General features: G+C 50.4%; 2 protein-coding genes across 4 annotated transcripts in view; one reads left to right on the top strand and one right to left on the bottom strand.

Moving 5' to 3' along the window:
• Positions 1 to 5967, top strand: part of Fcmr (Fc fragment of IgM receptor) — a 15442-nt gene extending 9475 nt beyond the window's left edge. The window contains exons 3-8 of one of the 3 annotated variants that reach the window (XM_023701246.1): positions 751 to 870; positions 1778 to 2000; positions 3098 to 3228; positions 3440 to 3594; positions 3762 to 3824; positions 5766 to 5967. In XM_023701246.1, the coding sequence (XP_023557014.1) occupies positions 751 to 870; positions 1778 to 2000; positions 3098 to 3228; positions 3440 to 3594; positions 3762 to 3824; positions 5766 to 5948 (875 nt within the window). In that variant the 3' untranslated portion in view covers positions 5949 to 5967. Of the gene's footprint in view, positions 1 to 747; positions 871 to 1777; positions 2001 to 3097; positions 3229 to 3439; positions 3596 to 3761; positions 3825 to 5765 lie in introns of all 3 variants that reach the window. The other 2 variants (XM_023701245.1, XM_023701247.1) reach the window with 2 other exon arrangements.
• Positions 5968 to 7358: 1391 nt separating this feature from the next.
• Positions 7359 to 16826, bottom strand: part of Il24 (interleukin 24) — a 23351-nt gene continuing 13883 nt past the window's right edge. The window contains exons 2-6 of the mRNA XM_004641192.2: positions 10370 to 10528; positions 9607 to 9669; positions 8652 to 8810; positions 8191 to 8262; positions 7359 to 7467 (exon numbers count right to left, since the gene is read on the bottom strand). Coding sequence (XP_004641249.1) covers positions 7384 to 7467; positions 8191 to 8262; positions 8652 to 8810; positions 9607 to 9669; positions 10370 to 10528 — 537 coding nt within the window. The 3' untranslated portion in view covers positions 7359 to 7383. The remainder of the gene's footprint in view (positions 7468 to 8190; positions 8263 to 8651; positions 8811 to 9606; positions 9670 to 10369; positions 10529 to 16826) is intronic.

The raw sequence follows: 16826 nt of genomic DNA, 5'->3' as shown, positions 1-16826 counted from the left end.
GACCCAGAAAGTCATCTTGAATGTCCACGATGGTAAGTCACCCAGCTGTTCCACCTGTTCAGAAAATACTTCCATTCGGAGTTAAGACAAACACCTAAGCATAAGAACTTCCAGTGCTATGGCCATATTAACCAGTCCAATATCAACTGACATCTACGTGGTTGAACTGCATAGCTAGTTAACCTCCTAGTCTGTGGTACTTTATATACACAGCAAATGAACGCAATTAGATGGAAAGTGTACTGGTATTGCCCATCTGACCTGGTAGATGAGGGGAGAAGTTGGTGTGAGCTTGTGCAAAGCCTCTGAGACACTGGAAGCAGATGACAAGATCATCCTGTGTAACTGTCTCATGAGAAATTCCAGAGGTGAATATAAATAAGACACTAGAAAATCAGGCCGTACTGCAGGCTAGATCTGGCACTGTGTAGTCTGGTCTTTATTTCTCCTGAACCCCACCTTTCTCTTCTCTGGTGACTTCCTGCTTACATGCTGTACAGAGCCAACAGCCTACATCACCAGTCATCTCTGACAGACTGGCAGGTAGTGTTTGCTGGCCCAGGAGAAAGGAGTGTTTCCTTCAGGGAGCCCCAAACCCTGTTTCTGCTCTGTTCACCTTAGTGTGTCCTCCCCTTGTCGACTCGTCACCATCCACTTAGAGAGGCCACCTTATATTTACACCAGCATCCCCTCCCTGACCCCAGTCTTCCCCACCAGCAATCACCCATGTATTTCTCTTGCTTTCAGTAGAATATGAGCCATTCTTGGAAGAGGAGCTTCAGCCATGGTTTTCTAAACTTCCGGAGCAGCAGATACCCTATTGGCCACAGGAGGTTCCACACGCAAGGGCTGCCGAATTCACATCTGAAAGTCAGTGCACCAAAGGCAAGGGGAAGATGCTGTGGTGCTGTGAAAATGCAGGGACGTGTGTTGGGCTCACAGAATGGCTAGCAGAGCAGAACTCAGACGTGTGTTTCTATGTCTTAAGCGAGGGGAATTCCCTCTGGTCCACCTTCCCTATCCTACAGCCAGGACAGCCCACCCTAGTTGTAGAACTTACACATTGCCACCAGGTGGCACCACAAGTAATGAAGTTTTGGCTCCATTCACAAAATCTAGCTCTCTTTATGAATGAGTGCACAATTCAGGTCTGGTCAGTCGTTCCCAGCTGAAGGCCATCATGCCTCCTATTGCCCATAGAGCTGTCTTCTACCTGCTGGCACTAAGAAGTTTTATCAACTCTGTTGTGTAATAAAAGAGAAATGATTGCATACTCGCAATTCTGTATTGCAGTATCAATTTCTAGTTTCAGTGCCTTTTGACCCGCAATACTTCTCTCCTATCCTTATACATTCTCTCTGAGGTCAGCACATTAAATGAACATTATTGCAGTAGGAGACCCTGTGGGTGCCACTGAGTATTGAGGTGTAACAAAGTCACAGAGCCATGGCTGTGACTCAGATACGAGGAGGGGAGCACAGATAGGCACACAAATACAGCACAAGACAGAATGCTAAAGTTCTCCCCACAGCCCAAAGGAGAGTAAGATCATTTGCCCAGGAAGTCAGGGAAGTCCAGGAAGAAACAGCGTTTGAAGCAAACACACATGAATCTGATTAAGTGCCAGTGAGGCACTAGGGAGGTATTCCAGTGTACTGGAATTGAGAAAAGAAATCCTTCCCAGAATGGAAGAGGTTATGGGGGATGGGGATGGTAGTCCAGTCCTGCAGGAGCACTGTATAGAAAAAGCATTCCTTCCTCTTGCCATCTTTTGCAGTTGCTATACCAGCTCAAAGGACTGAAGCTGCTCCTGTCCACCACTCCTCCACCACCACCCCAACAACCCACCAGCCTCGAGCTTCCGCAGCCTCCCCAGCAGTAGCCGCCAAGCTGCCAACCCTTCTGCCCCCCACTGAAGCCTCAGAGAGCTCCGCTCAGGAGCGGGTGCTTGGGCCGCAGGAGGCCAGCTACAAGTACCACACCTGGCTGTACAGGCAAAGGTAAGAGCCTCCCTACGCCATGATGTGGAGCCCAGCAAGGTAGGAAGAACTAAGATCCACTGAAACTGTCTTTCACCTGTTTCTTTTTACTTTTTTAAGGGTGTACCATGCAGTTTAAAACTACACAGGTGACAGGTACAGTAGTATTGCCATCGAACAGAGCGTAGCTAGAAAGGGCACCCAGTCCGGCAAAGTAAAGCAATAGACCACTAGGTGGCAGCATTATTTCAGCTGCCAAAGAAAACCCCTAATGATCAGAATTCTCTATCCTCACTGATACAAATACAGTACTGTAAGTCAGTGAAGAAGGGGATCTGCAACATCATTTGGGTTCTGGAAATGGTAAATCTGAGAGCTAAGTGATTTCAGAAAGAATCAAGACTCTGCTTCCCAGTTTGGTAAATCACATCAACCTACCACAGAAAAAGAAAATTTAACCAACATTTTCTTAGTCTCAGCTGTGTGGCAGCTACTGCGCTGCGTCTGGGTCTTACTAACACAAGTCTGTGACGGGATTTGTGATAGACATGGGCAGAATTGGAAACAGCGTGGAAAAGATCTGATTCTGGCTTATTATGATTGGAGAAAACAAGGTTTAGGCACCATCACCCTCAGAAAAGTAAGATTTCGGCGTGTGGGAGAAATGGAGGGAGACCTCCTCTGCATTTGGGAGCACTGAGCGGGAAAATAAAACCCTCTTGTCCACAGTTCTAAAGAACTAACTCATTTACTATTTGCAATAATTGTGAGTAGACCAAGACGCAGAATGTTGGGAGAGGTTTGATCCCTTCTAATAGGCCACTAATTTCATCTTCCTAACCGGTCCTCTGAGCTGGGTTATACTGTTATCTATTTTGGGGGGAATGAGAAGCTAGACTTGTTAGATGTCAGTCAGACAGCAAAGGGCAGAGCTGAATTCAGACCCAAACCCAAGTTTCCTGACTACACAAACAAGTCTTGGGGAGAGGGGAGAATTCCAACACGGGGACAGATCTGAGCATCACCTCCCCCAAAAGCTCTCCCAACAGCTCTCCTTGAAAGCTGAGTTCCTTCTTAACTTAGGTTTCCTCCATCTCTCGTTTTTCTTCTCTTCCCAGAGCATTCAACGCTGGCTCCCAGGCTAGGTGGGAAGACCAAGGGTTTCACATCGTGATCCCTAGCGTCCTGGGCTTCCTGCTGCTGGCCCTCCTGGGGCTCCTGCTGAGAAGAGCCGTTCAGAGGAGACGGGGTGAGCAGCCAGCGTCCCAGACAGAGCGCTGGGCCCGCCAGGATTTCAAGGGACCCAGCGGGATTTTGAGAAGCAGCTTCGGGTGCGGGGAAGTGGGGTGTGAGTCGATGGCCTGGACATGGGGATGAGGAGCAGGTCGAAGAGCCGGCACTGGGGGTGGCCCGGGCTCCTGATGCCACTTTCTTTCCCCCTTCTCGCGGCTGCCGAGCAGCCTTCTCCAGGAGGATCCGCCGCCTGGCGATAAGGATGCGCGGCATGGAAGCCTCGGGGAGGCCCGGCTCTCGCCAACCCCGCGCGGGGCCGCGGCCGCGCTCCCAGAACAACGTCTACAGCGCCTGCCCGCGCCGCGCTCCGAGCGCCGCCTCGGGTGAGCTACGCCGGAATGCGCGGAGCCAGTGGGGAGGAACTGGGGCTGTGCCGGGATCGCCAGGCGCCGGGCACGCGCCGTCCTTCCCCGGCTTCCCGCAGGCCTTGGGGGGTGGGGCGGACGCTGCCCTGGGCCCGCCTCACCCCGCCCTTCTAACCCCCTCCCCGCAGGCCCCGAGGAGGCCCCTCCTCCAGAGAGCGGATCCGCCGGGCCCTCCGCCCCGCCCCAGGTGAGCCCGCCCGGACCCTGAGGGGCAGCCGCGGTCCCCGGGGGCTGAGTGCGGGGTTTGGGACTGGAGTGCAGGCAGGCGGTTTACGCCTAGGCGCAAGCCTGAGCCGGGGGAGAGCTGTTTTTGTCCCCTCTTCCCCTGGAAATTATGATCACCGTGATTACCTGTTTGCCACGCATTCCGCGCAGGCTAACTGGGTGCTGGGTGCGGGAGAAAGGAGTGACGGATAGTAACCCGCGAGCACACGGAGGGTAGATTCCAGGGAGGTCCTAAAGGGGCAGAAGCTGCCTAGTTTCGCCTTAATCCGAGGGAGAATTTTCTAGCCAGCGCTTCAGATTAGTGGAGTGTATGCGCCGCCCACCCGACACAGCTAGAGGGACACAGAAGACGACCGGGCAGAGACGCGGACCCGAGTGATCCCTGCCGTGAAGGGGACTTGGTCAGAAGCCAGGGGTAGCACAGGGAACTCAGGCGTCCAGGGGAAAAGCCTGCAAACCATCCAGCGTCTTTGTTTCACAAATGAAGAAGAAATATGTTGTCCTCCGAAGTACCCCGCAGTGACCACACTGCTGGTTTTGGGAAGGGTGGCAGGGGTGGTGAGACTTCAAGCTGAGATCGGAGATCGCCTGTGTTGTAATTAAGTGTAGGTGAAGCTAACGCCTCAGGCTCTAAGGTCAGGGGATCCGAGCGGGAGGGGCAGGAAGAACTACTTGAGCCACAAGGTCGTCCTCATCCCGGACTTCTTGCTCCACCTCCCCTGGAGTCTTGCCTGGCCTGTGGTCAGTACTCAGTGGCCAGCCTCAAGCCCACATTTCGGTCTTTGGGGAAGAAGAAAGAAAAAGCTGTTACTTTGAGAGAATTTTCAGGCCTCCCATTCACTTAATCCAACTGGCTGTAGCTTAGCCATAGGGCACCACCTGCCTTCCAAAGAGGATGCCATGTCCCTGGCTGGGTAGCACAGGCTGGTGACACGTGGCTTCCTCTTTTCTAAAGTCCAAAACAAAAAAAAGTTGCTTCCAGTGAGCATTTACTGAGTGCCTTCTGTGTTTCCAGTTCTTAGTATCTAAAACCTGATCAAAAGCCAGGCATAATGGCATACGCCTGAAATCTCAGCACTCTGGGAAACTGAAGCAGGAGGATCACAAGTTTGAGCCCAGTCTGGGCAGCTTATAATGACTCTGTCTCAAACTGAACAATAAAAATTAGGCTGGAGAGGCAGTGTAGTGGTACACACCTGTAATCCTAGCATTCCCAGAGGATAGCGAGTTCAAGACCACCCCAGGCTACATAGTGAGACCCTGTTTCAAAACACACATAAATAAGTAATCAGTGTCCCTACTTCAGCTTTCTCTGGATATCACAGAGGTTGTGCCGTGCAGGTTCTTGGCACAGCCCTGCCTCCTGAGAACTGTCCATCCTAACACTAGATGCCCTGAAGTGTCTGTCTAGGAAAGAAGAACTTTGGTGCCCACATAGCCACAGTCTTCCTCCTCCTCACTGCCAAACCTCTGCCTGGAATGTGCCCTCATGCCACGTCACAGCTGATCCAAGCCCTGACAGGGGTCCAAGGGCTGACTCAGCCTACCTCTGAATAGCTCCCCTGGAAGATGCATATTTACCCCACAAGTCACAGGTCTTATCCCTGAGGGGACATTCTTGTGTGGCTGGGCTTACACATCTGTGCTTAGCCACCAGTTCGCTCTGAGCTCTGTTTAAGGCATTTCCCGCCTGCATTCTATCTGAGTGTTTTCCAGTTACCTGGGGTGAGGCACCCCTCTGACAATACCCAGGGCTTGCCCACCTGATGGGACTTAGCCATCTCCTCACATTGACCTTCTGGGGTGCAGAGACTGCCTGTGCCCCACCCCATGGCCTGCTGCAGACACGAGCGGGATGCTAGACTCACACCCAGATCCAGTGATGCTTTTTTGGTGTTCCCAGATGCCTGAAACTCCCTGGCTCCGTGCCCCATCGCATAAGGCCAGCTGTGAATATGTGACCATCTGCCACCAGCCTGCTGCCCAGAGGGAGGACCCTGATTCAGCTGAAGATGACTATATCAATGTCCCCAGCCTGACCTTCCTGCCGAGATGTCCTCCTGCACCCAGCCCATGGTGCCAATGAGTCCTGTCTGTCTATTGAATTCCAGTGTCTGCTCCATCTCTTAGCAGGGACCTTGTCACTGCCAAAGACCCATGCCTCATCTCAATGCTCATGTGCCCTAGCTGTGCCCTGAATGTAGTTCTGCTCCCAGCTGATCTTGCACACATCCACAGCCCTGTGATCCTCACGTAGGCCCTGGAAAGGCAGAGCATTTGCCTCGATGCCTCCTGCTTCTTCTCTATCTAACAGGCTTCCGGTTGGTCTCATTGGTGCTTGGGGTCCTAGGGTCCTTGCTGCCCTGGCTTTGGATCCTATGGTGACAGGCTGGGGTGTGGTGGCTTGGGCTTCACACAAACACAAGCCCTTGGAGGTGCATGATGAGGATTTGCCTCACTCCTGCACTCTGGAAAGGGCTTAGAGTAAAAATTCCCAGGGGGGCCACTTTGCCCTGATCTGAGGGCTGGCAATTTATTTTGATGACATACCTTGCACACCTCCAGAACCAAGCTTGTTAGTGTCAGTGATAGATATGTAAATATAGACACCTACGTAGGCATGGCGCCTCCTATAGCCACTCTCTCCCTGCAGCTACATCCTTGTCATCTCCTTACCCTTCCTCCGCATCCTAGCACTGGTATTTGTGCATTTATCTGAACTTTGGTCTACTGTAAGTATCCCAAACCTGTCCCAGATGCATCATGTAGTCTCTCTCTCAGGCACTGGTGCAGAAACAGGAAGGAAATGCTGCCAGGGCTGCACTGCCATCCCAGCAGGGAGGGTCCATCCAAGCGCCATGACTTCAGCAGTGCCAGCCTGACCCTGCGCTATCCCAAGCAGCGAATGAGAACTTTGAAGAAGGAAAGGATGGATGGGTTGGAGAGAGTGAGCCAGAAATGAAGTGTTCAGTGAGAAGCTGCATTGTGCCGGGTACTCGACACGCTATCATTTATCATTTACTTTTCCAGTTGCTGCCCTTCATTCAACCCCAGAGCCCTGTCCCTGCGGAGAAGTGATTTCCTTGTGCTGAAGTTCAGGTTCCTAGCCAGGGATTGCTCCCCGGGCTAAAGACAGACCACAAAATCCAGCTCATTAAGTGCTTACTGAATATGCACCCACTGCCCAGTGCCATAGCCGGGAATGGTGGTAACAAAAGAGAAGCAAGAGACATATTCTGCTGCCTTTATGGCACTTATAATCTCACAAATAAATAAACTTCAGTTAAAATAATGACAGTAATTAAATAGGCTTGTAATAAATATGGGAATTCACTTTGTAGATTGTCCACAGTAGCCAGGGGAGCCTTCCACGATTGCCACTTGATCAGCTGAGCATAGAGCCTTGAGGATGGGCCTGGCCATTGAGCGGCCCCATGGCCAAAGGTGTGAAGTGTCCAGAGGACAGCCAGGAAGGGAACATGTGTTTGAAATGACAGGGAGAGCGAGTGTGGTCTAGGCATTTAGATCCGGTAGAATTTCCCCATCCAGGTCAGGAGAATGTCCACTTCCCCAAAGGCTTTGGTCAGAGCCGCTTCGATCTCCAACTGCAGGGAAATGAGAGTTGGAAATCAGTTAGTAAGAGACAAGTTTTCTTTCCAGTCACAGGCTTGACCCCTCATCACAGGCTGGAGTGACCTCTGATGGGCTCACTTGCCTGTCGCTTGTCCCCTAGCTGTGATTGTCTGCTATGGGGGAGGAGAGAAACACCACCAAGCAGCAGCAGGGACAGGACAAGGGAAAGCCATATGGCTCCCCTTACAAGCAGAGCCACAGACACAGCCCAAGGTGGCTGGGACCCAACCCCTGAGTCCGCCGAGTACCTGGGTAGTGGCTTTCTGACATGGTTTTGTTCAGTAACATATGTTTATAGGCTCATGTATCTTTTTCTGCAAAAAGTGATCAAAGTCATATATGAGGGTTTTTTTTGTTTTTTTTTTTTTCTTCAATGAGGATGAATGGATGCTGGGAATGAAATTTGGAATCTCTTGGGTGGCTTATTTTAGGGAAAGTTCATAAAATTTCCCAAGTTTATACAATAGCATTTTAATTTGAAAACTAGCAGAAATAAAAACCATGCTGTGATGCTTATAAAAAGCACATGCTAACTGATGCAAATGTTTGTGCACTTCTGCCCCATCAGGCTGGCTTGGAGCAAGTCTGGTGGAGCCTCCCACAATCAATTCTGTGTGAGGGGTCTGCAACACCCTGGCGGGACCACCCAAGCCAGTCTGTCCCTGCTGGGTGGGGAGCCCTGGGCCAGGCCTTACCTGTTTGAAAGCTCTCTTGAACAGCAGGAACCGCCTGTGTGCGCTGTCACTGACAGAGAGCGATTCATGGTTCTGCCACATAATAGAAAAAACAAAATAGTTATGCCAAGACATAGGCAGGACCCGAGGCAAGCTCCCTCACAATCCTAGTGGTGCCACAGAGGCTCCCAACCCCAGAGAGCAGAGGTGACTCCTGTGTCCTCAAAGGAACCCAGCCATCCTTCCAGTGAGGGTGTCACTTCCATTCTCCAGATGATAAAATTAGAGCCCAGAGAGGTTGGGCACCTTGCAAACTGGCACCGAGCTGTTGAGAAGCAAACCTAGACCTGCACCCAGGACACTTGTCCAGGACACCCACCATTCCCTCTTGTGGAATAAAAGCCAGCATGGCCTAAGAGGAGGGGCAGTGCTCCCAAACACACCATTTCCCAGGCTCCTGGCCCTGGCTTTCTTCTGCTCACACTGGGTTGAAGTTTTGACACGATGAAAAGAAAGTTGTTGGCCAATGAAGAGAGGGAGGGCAGCATTTTTAATTCAGCGATTTTGCTGTGGTAGTTCTTGAAAACAGTGTTCAAGTAGAACTTCAGCAGGTCATGGGTGAGGTGACAGCTCTCAGCACCCTGGTCAAAGGGCAGATTCACTAGAGGCTCACTGGGGGCCCTGCTTACTCAGAGCACCCCACATGCTCCCCCAGGCAGGAGATGGACAGAAAAGCCGGGCTTCCAGGAGACCAGGATGAGCTTGAGGTTGGAAGGAGCCTCAGAGAGCAGCTGCTGTTACAGAGGAGGGGCCCAACTACAAGGAGAGGAGACTTGCCTAGGGACACATAGCATCCCTGGCAGGCACAGGAGAGCCCCTGGGATCTGGTTCCTCAGCTGGGCCCTGGGCCTTTTCCTCCACCCTCCACAGCCTCTCCAGAATGAGGAGGTGAAGGACCCTGAAAGCCCTAAGCTTAAGCCTGGACTTTGTGGCTGAGAGTAGGCAGGAAAATGACAGGAAAGAGAAGAAACAGGAAAATTAACATTCCTTGAACCCCGGGGTTGCACTCCACGCCCTTGGTTCCTCAAGCTGGGTGCCTCTTGGGGACCTGAGCCCGGTACCTTTGTGTTCACTGACTAACTCGATGAGAAAGGAGAAGATGGTAATGGCTGAGAGACAAGGATGGGAGGAGAAGGAGGGGATCACCCGAGGAACCAGCCGTTGTGTTATATAAAGAACACCGTGGCTTGATGGCAAAGCTCTGGTTCAGTAGAAAAAGATGTTTATAAGTGGCAATCCTCACTTCTCCCCATGAGCCCAGACAGAAGCTCTCCTGGCTCATACCCAGCTCTGTCCCATATAGGGTCAGCCCTGGGTAGAAGAGAAGGCTTCCATCGCCCCACAATGGGAGGGGTGGCCTTCCCCCCATCTGATTACCGAGACATTCTGCAGGACTTCTCTCCGCAGCAGCCGGACACTCGTGATGTTATCCTGCGCTTGCTTTGGAGACAGAAAGAAAAGATGTCTTCGAGTGAGGCATTCACAGAGAAGCCAGTCCTGCAAATAGGGGATGCTCCCCCATTCCCGAATCTATTCAGTATATGAAACTTCATAGGCCACAGAGACCAAAGGAGGAGCTGGAAAAGGGCCATGTAGAGCTGGCCTCAGGCGAGTGGGTACAGGTTCTATGTACAGAAAACCTCTAGGCTTGTCCCCAGCTCCCCAGTGGTAGACAGAATCCCAGACACAGTTCTTAGAGCCAGAATACCAGCATGGTGAAGACCTGTTTGATTCCCTTGGTCATTTGAGGTGGGAGGACCCCAAACCCAAAGGGCCAGGCTTGCCTCCCTGCATTGCCCCTGGTAAAGGGAGGTAGGGGGCTGGCGGTGGCGGGAGGCTGCACCTGGGAGGTCTCTCTGCACCCAACCTCACTCCCTGGTCCTTGAACAAACATGGAGCTGAGTCCATCCAGGATGAAGTCTGGACAGATCCAGGTTCCTTCATTCCCTTGAGCTCTTTATTCCCTCCGGGCTCACAATATCTTTCTCAGCCTTAGCTACCTCCTGTGTAAGTTTACCTCCCAGGGTTCTTCTGTAGGAGAGTATTGGCAAGTTGGAAGGCTTCCTAATCACAAAATCCAGCCTTCCTCTACCCTCTAGGGACCCCCACGAGGCCTAGGTGCAGATCCCGCTCCACTTACCACGGTGTCCTTCATGGTCTGGAAGGCCTCCCACAGTCTTGGGAGAGCGACTCCCTCCACTTGGCACGGCCCGAAGCGGAACTCGTGGCCCTGGAGCTGGCAGCTCCAGAGAAGCAGGATCAGAGTGAGGCAAGGGAAGGTCTGGAGCCAAGAGCCCATCTGTAGCAAAGGAGGGGCTGAGAGCAAGGGAGGCCTGTGAGCAGCAGGGGTGCACCCCAGAGTAAAGCTCTGCTCCACTGATGGGGCGCGCCGTGCTGAGTGTCTCCCGCTGCCTCACGTGGACATCTGAACCCTAGTGCAACACACCAAAGGTGGGACCACGCGGGACTTTTAAGAGGGGATTACGTCACGAGTCCCCAGAAATGGATTAACCAACTCATGGAGTAATGAATTGATTCAGGGGTCATTTTGAAAGCAGATCTGTCATAAAAGCCAGTTTGGCTCTGTCATACAAGCAGCCCTTTCACCATGGGATGCCCTTCTTCATGGTGGGACTCTGTAGGAGTAAGGACATCTGCCGATGTGGTCACCAGATGTTAACATGCCAGCCTTCAGCAATGTGAGCCAATAAACATCTCTTCTTCATAAATTACACAGTCTCAGATATTCTGTTAGAGCAATAAGAAGTACCCTAAGATGTGTAGGGGGTGGGAGGCTAGATTGTCACAATCCTGTGGCCTTGCTGGTTGCGCTGGGGTAGGCAAGGATCTTTTCGCCCCTCTATATTATACCCACTGGTCCTGCCCTCACCAGCATGCCCAGCCACTTCCACACTTTCAACCTCCTTTCTTCTCAGTTACAGTTCTCTCTCACTTCCAACCTGCTTGCCAGAATACAATAAGGAAGAGGGACAAATGGGGGATTCTCAGGTGCCAAAGAACACAGCCAGGTAGGCCCAACCTCCAGAGAGACAGCGTCCCTACATATGAGCTCTGCCAGAAGTTGCCAGGTACATTTAGGCACGTCTGGGTCTCCTCTCCAGAGCTGACCAGCCCTGATTCCTCATCATAGAGAAGCTGAGGATTTCATGCTGGCCTGCAGGGATGGGCACAGAAAGCAGGCCTGGGTCACACACTCACCACAGTTGACAGCCCCACTCTACTCTAAGAATTGGTTTTTCTTTTTTCTTTTTCTTTTTTTTTTTACTTTTTTTTTTCAGAACTAGGAATTGAACTCAGGCCCTTGTGCTTGCCAGGCAAGCACTTATTCTACTGAGCCATCTCCTTGACTTTTCGAGTAACTGAACCAGAGGGAGGAGTCAGAGCCCCGGATGATGCACCTCTGCAACTGTCTCGGAAGGGCCCCTCAGGAATGAGAGTGTGGAGGGATCCCAGCAGAGGGACTCAGCACCATTTCCCATAGATCATAACTGCAAGCACAGAATGCCTTCCCGGGGCCTTCTTTGCCCTTGCTTTTCCTCCTTCCTGCTTGCTCCCCTCCCTTTCTCCTTCCCCCTCCACAGCTACAGAAGAACTTCTTGCTCCAGGCGCTGTTCTCACACCTGGAGCTGGAGGACTGTCACCTGCCCTATTCTGCACAGAAACCACAGGAGCTCAGGCTTCAGAGACAGCCAACACCAGGATAAAGCAGGGAGGGGTTCCTGGGCCAGTGCCCTAAGTCCTCTGTGCTCTGGCACCCCACCTGCACACTCCCATCCTGTGCTTTCCAACTCTATGGGCTTTTTGGCCTCTCCTGAAAGTTCATTCCTGGGCCTCGTAATCCTGGTCTTCCTCTTCCAGCCTAGTCTTCTTGGTAATAAATGGGAGAAAGCAGCTCCTCCAGTGCAGTCTTGTCCTTGCATGAACACTTAGAGTGTGTGTGTGTGTGTGTGTGTGTGTGTGTGTGTGTGTGTGTATTTGGTACAGGATCTCACTATGCAGCTCGAACTCATGGTGATTCTCCTGTTTTCAGTCTCCCCACCGCTGGGATTATAGGCATTTGCCACCATGCCTGGACTCTGTCTCCAGCTCAGCATGCCCTGGGATCAGGGCTGGTGTGGTATGTGGGACCGGGGATGGAACCCTGGTCCCTGTGCTTGCCAAAGCAGGCACTTAGTCCATTGAGCTATTTCACCAGCCCAACACTCAGAATGTTGATTTCCTCCATTGCCCCTAGACCCCAGTCCCCAAGTAAGGCACAATCTAAATGACGTAGGAACCCCTCACCACTCACCTCAGGTCCTGCAGGTGACCCTCTTCCGTGAGCTAGTTCTTCCTACGGAAGGGGAAAGCCGTGCAGCCCCTCTCTAAACACTGGCCCTGAGTAGACCTCCCTAGCTGTGGAAGCTGGTCCTGAGATAAAGTTGCGCAGGCAGACAGGCATCTGGGAGGTTTGTATATAAGGGGGCTGTGGGAGGGGCAGAGGAAAAGAGAGAGGTGGAGAAAGGGAAATTGGTCATGCTTCCCCAGAAAATTACTTTACTGACTAATCACCCTTCACTTTCAGACCTCGCGCAAGGCAGAAAGAAGTCCCTGGGGTGAGGCAAGATCTGCACCTGAGGTCAGACTCTGACGCTGCTGTGGTGATTGGCCAAGTCTCTTAGCTTCCTTGAGAGGTGGTTTCTACATTTATAAAATTAAAATTAAAAACTGAAGCCCAGCTACTTAGAAAGCTAAGATAGGAGGGTTGTAAGTTTAAAGCCAGCCTAGCCAACTTAGTGACATCCTGTCTCAGAAAAAAAAAAAGAAAAAATTTAAAGGGGCTTGAAATACAGTTCAATGTTCCCCACATTCAGTCTTTGGTAGCCCCCAAAAATCTGTCTTACCTTCCCCAGAAGACAGGTGTAAAGAACAAATACAAAAGCAACTCAAGGGTGCTGCAGTAAAGTCTGCGTGTAAACAACATCGTTGTTGTGCTGAGCATATGGGTCTCCTGCTGTCAAAACACTTTGATAGGATGTCTATTTGTGGTGAGATAGTAGCCCTGGGGCTAAGAATCAGCCCTAAGTACCTCTTGGCTCTGTCAGTGACATGAACGTTTGGAGTGTTTCCTGACTGCAGCCACCAGAGGGCTCCTGGATACAGTCACTGAGCCAACTTACTATGTAGCGCAGGCTGGCCTTGGACTCAGGGCAATCCTCCTGCCTCAGCTTCTCCGGGGCTGAGATTACAAGCATGCACCACTACGCCTGGCCAATAGGTTAGAATAGGGAAGTGTGTGTGGAAAATCAGTAGTCCGAAAGTCCAGTGTCCCTCGTGCTGGGCTGGCTGGGCATTGTATTGTGTAGGAGCCCCAGTGCAGTCAGGACAGGCGACCGTGTCTCCAGCTAGCACAGTGCTCAGGCTTAGCATCTGCACCTGTAGAAGGGCATCAGCCAGAGCAATGTCCCCAGGCGCATTCCGCAGAGCACAGTCTGGAGGGCTTCTTGCCTTGCCAGTCAGAGCCAAGGCCCTCCTCCAGGTCCATAAGAGAAGCCTTGTATGGCTGCTGTGTGCCAGACCCTGGAATGTATCGTGCCTTCCAGAGTATTGAAGATTGAGAAGCAGTGAAGAGTTGAGAGGGGACTGGTTTTGTCTCGCTCCACAGTTCCCATGAGGATTTGACTATATCCTCGGGAAACACCACATTCTGGACCAGGCTTGGTAACCTGCAGACCGCAGGCCCTGTCCATCCTGTTCCTGCCAACCTACAGGACGCTTGGCGCTGGGACCTAAGAAGGGTTTTTACAATTTCTAAATGAGTAGGAAGGGAAAAAAGAATGATAATCTGCAACAGAATAAACTGCCCCATCTCTGCAACACATGAAAACGTGAAATTTGGCGGTCATGGTAAGGCACATCTGTAATCCTAGTGCTCAGGAATCTGAAACAGGAGTGTTATAAGTCAAGACTGGCCTGCACCAGAAGGCAAGACCCTGCCTCACAAAAAGAAAGAAAAAGAAGGGAAGGGGAAGGAAGGAAGGGAAGAAGAGAGGGAGAGAGGGAGGGAGGGAAAATTCAGACGTCAGTTTCTATCAATAAAGTTTTATTGAGACAAAGCCATGTGTGTTTACACATTGTCTCTGTCTGCTTTTGTGCTACAGGGCAGAGACAGGCAGCTACAGCTGGGCCTAGAAAGTCTGAAAAATTTAACCCCTTCAGTGTCTGGCCCTTTACAGAGTTTGTCATGCTCTGTTCTAAATTACTCTCCTATAGGGACAATCTGACTGTCCCTAAGCATGGGTCCAGGCAAGAGAAATGGGAACAGGGATGGGATGGGATGAACAGGATAAACTGCCCCATCTCTGAAAAAGAAGGACCAGGGCACACAGGACGAGGCCCTCAGCAAACCTGCCTGGCTCACCAGCAGGAGGCCCCTTCCCCTCACAGCACACACAGACACTTGACATAATCCCCACCAGCAGCAGCTTTGCTATCATGATCATCAGCGCGATTCCTCTGTTTCTAGCCGGCCTAAGCAGGGACTTGTCCCACTCTTCCCTGCTTCAGAATCTAGGGCATTCCTAAAATTCCCTACCCATTATGGGAAGAAGAACCAAGATGAAGTGCTAAGACAGAAGCAAGACTAAGAAAGAGTGTGAGGCAATTGGTGAGGGGAAGAGGAAAAGTCTAGACAGCTTGGGCAGGAAGCTGAGGTGAAAGGGAGCCCCAGGGCAACTGCAGTCCCAGCCAGCTGCCTGCAGATAGGCAGAAGGACAAGCAAAATGAGCTGGTACCAGGGCAGGCTGGAACAGAGGTGCAGGCAGGGATCCACCTCTGAAGGCCCCAGGATATCCACCCAGGTCAGAAGTGGCTCACATTAAGAACAGAAAATGGAACATAGAAAGCCGAGGTCTATGCGTGCCCAAGCCTCAGGCGCAGGTGAGCCAATCACTGCTCCACTGCATGAATTTCACAATTGGAAAATCAATCTCCTCACCCCTCACACTCCCTCCACATTCTTCTAGGCCTATGAAGTAAAAGAACTGAAAGTTCCATGGAATAGAGTTGCTTCTCCACTCCTGGATGAGGCAATAAAAAGTTTATTCTTAAACCTGAATCTTGGCTTTCTGATGGATGAAAATGCCCTGCAGGAGGGAGGTAATGAATTCATTAATTAGAATTCCCTGAAAATCAAAAGATGGCAGAGTTATGTACGTCATCATTTGTCTTCTAGTGAATTGCTTTCAATCCTAACTCTAAAGCAGATATTTATCTCCTCTTTTGGCTAGGAAGCTATAGACGTGGGACCATTCTGTTTTCCCCTCTGTCGCTGGAATAGTAGATGACGGATTTGCACAGACATTTCAAGGAATAAGGCATAAATATGACAAGTTAGTTTACATTGCTCCAGCACGCTCAGACATGCAAAACGGCTCTGGTGCACTTCCTCGTTTGATACTCTCACTGTAGCTTTCTGAGATAAGGATAGATATTATTACCTTTCCTTTACAGATTAGAAAACTGAGAATCAGAAAAGTCCGACAATGTTTCCCTAGGCCACATACATAAATGACGAGGGTGCAGGTCTTCTGGTTTTCATCCCAGTGTTCTTTCCCCCATGAAGCCAAACTTCAGAGCTGTTGATGGACGTAGAGGCTGCCTCCAAGATCTAGCTGTTATGAATTATGCTGTCATAAACAGAGATATGCATATATCACTGCGATATGATATCTTGACATCTTTAAGTCTTTGGGAAAGATGCCTACGTGAATATTTCGGTCAAATGAAATTTTTAATTTCCTTTTTTTTTTCTTTTTTGGTACCGGGGATTGAACTCAGGACCTTGCTCTTGCCAGGCAGGCATTTATTCTACTCAGCTATCTCCCCAACCCCTAATTTCAGTTCTTAAGGAATCTTTTATAGTAGAAAGGATACAGAATGAAATTATAGAAGGAAAATGAGAATAGTGACACTAGCAGCCTACAGGAATGAAGGCCAGTGGGAAAATAGGGAAAAAATTGTTTCCCTGGATCCAGACAGAGAGAAGGAACATTTCAAACAAAAATGTCCAAAGCTACTAGAGAAGGAAAAAGAAAGTGTTCATGATGGAGTCAGAGGAAGTTTCAAATTGAGATGTTAACGGGTCTTCCCGTCTCAGCCTGAGAAAACCCAAAGTAACTGCCAACATAAGGAGAAAGCCTGTTCAACTTTTAATAGATGCTCATGCGGATTTTACCCAGTCAGTAGTTACCCAGCCAGTGGCCCCACTTGCAAACTGGAAAGTACTCAGTGTTTTCCATGTGTCTTCATGTGCCCCCAGTAATGAGTTGGCCAGTTTATTTGAGATAATACTCAATGGCCATAAAAGATTAAAAAAAAAAAGGGATTAAACTGCACATTTAAGAGATCTCTGCTAATGGACCTACAAAAAGTTCTGACTAGTCTTTTTAAAAAGTTATTACCTTCCAGATCCTTCTGCTAATGTCTCAATAGCTGTCCAAAATATATCAAATCATTACTGTTTACTTGATGAAAATCATTTTGACTGTATTCATAATTATCCTGCTGATGTTATTATTTGGCTCATGCATCTTTAA

Source organism: Octodon degus, unplaced genomic scaffold (assembly GCF_000260255.1).
Source record: "Octodon degus isolate 3935 unplaced genomic scaffold, OctDeg1.0 scaffold00131, whole genome shotgun sequence".
NCBI lineage: Eukaryota > Metazoa > Chordata > Mammalia > Rodentia > Octodontidae > Octodon > Octodon degus.
The sequence above is the reverse complement of the archived record's forward strand: the minus strand, read 5'-3'. Positions and strand labels throughout refer to the sequence as shown.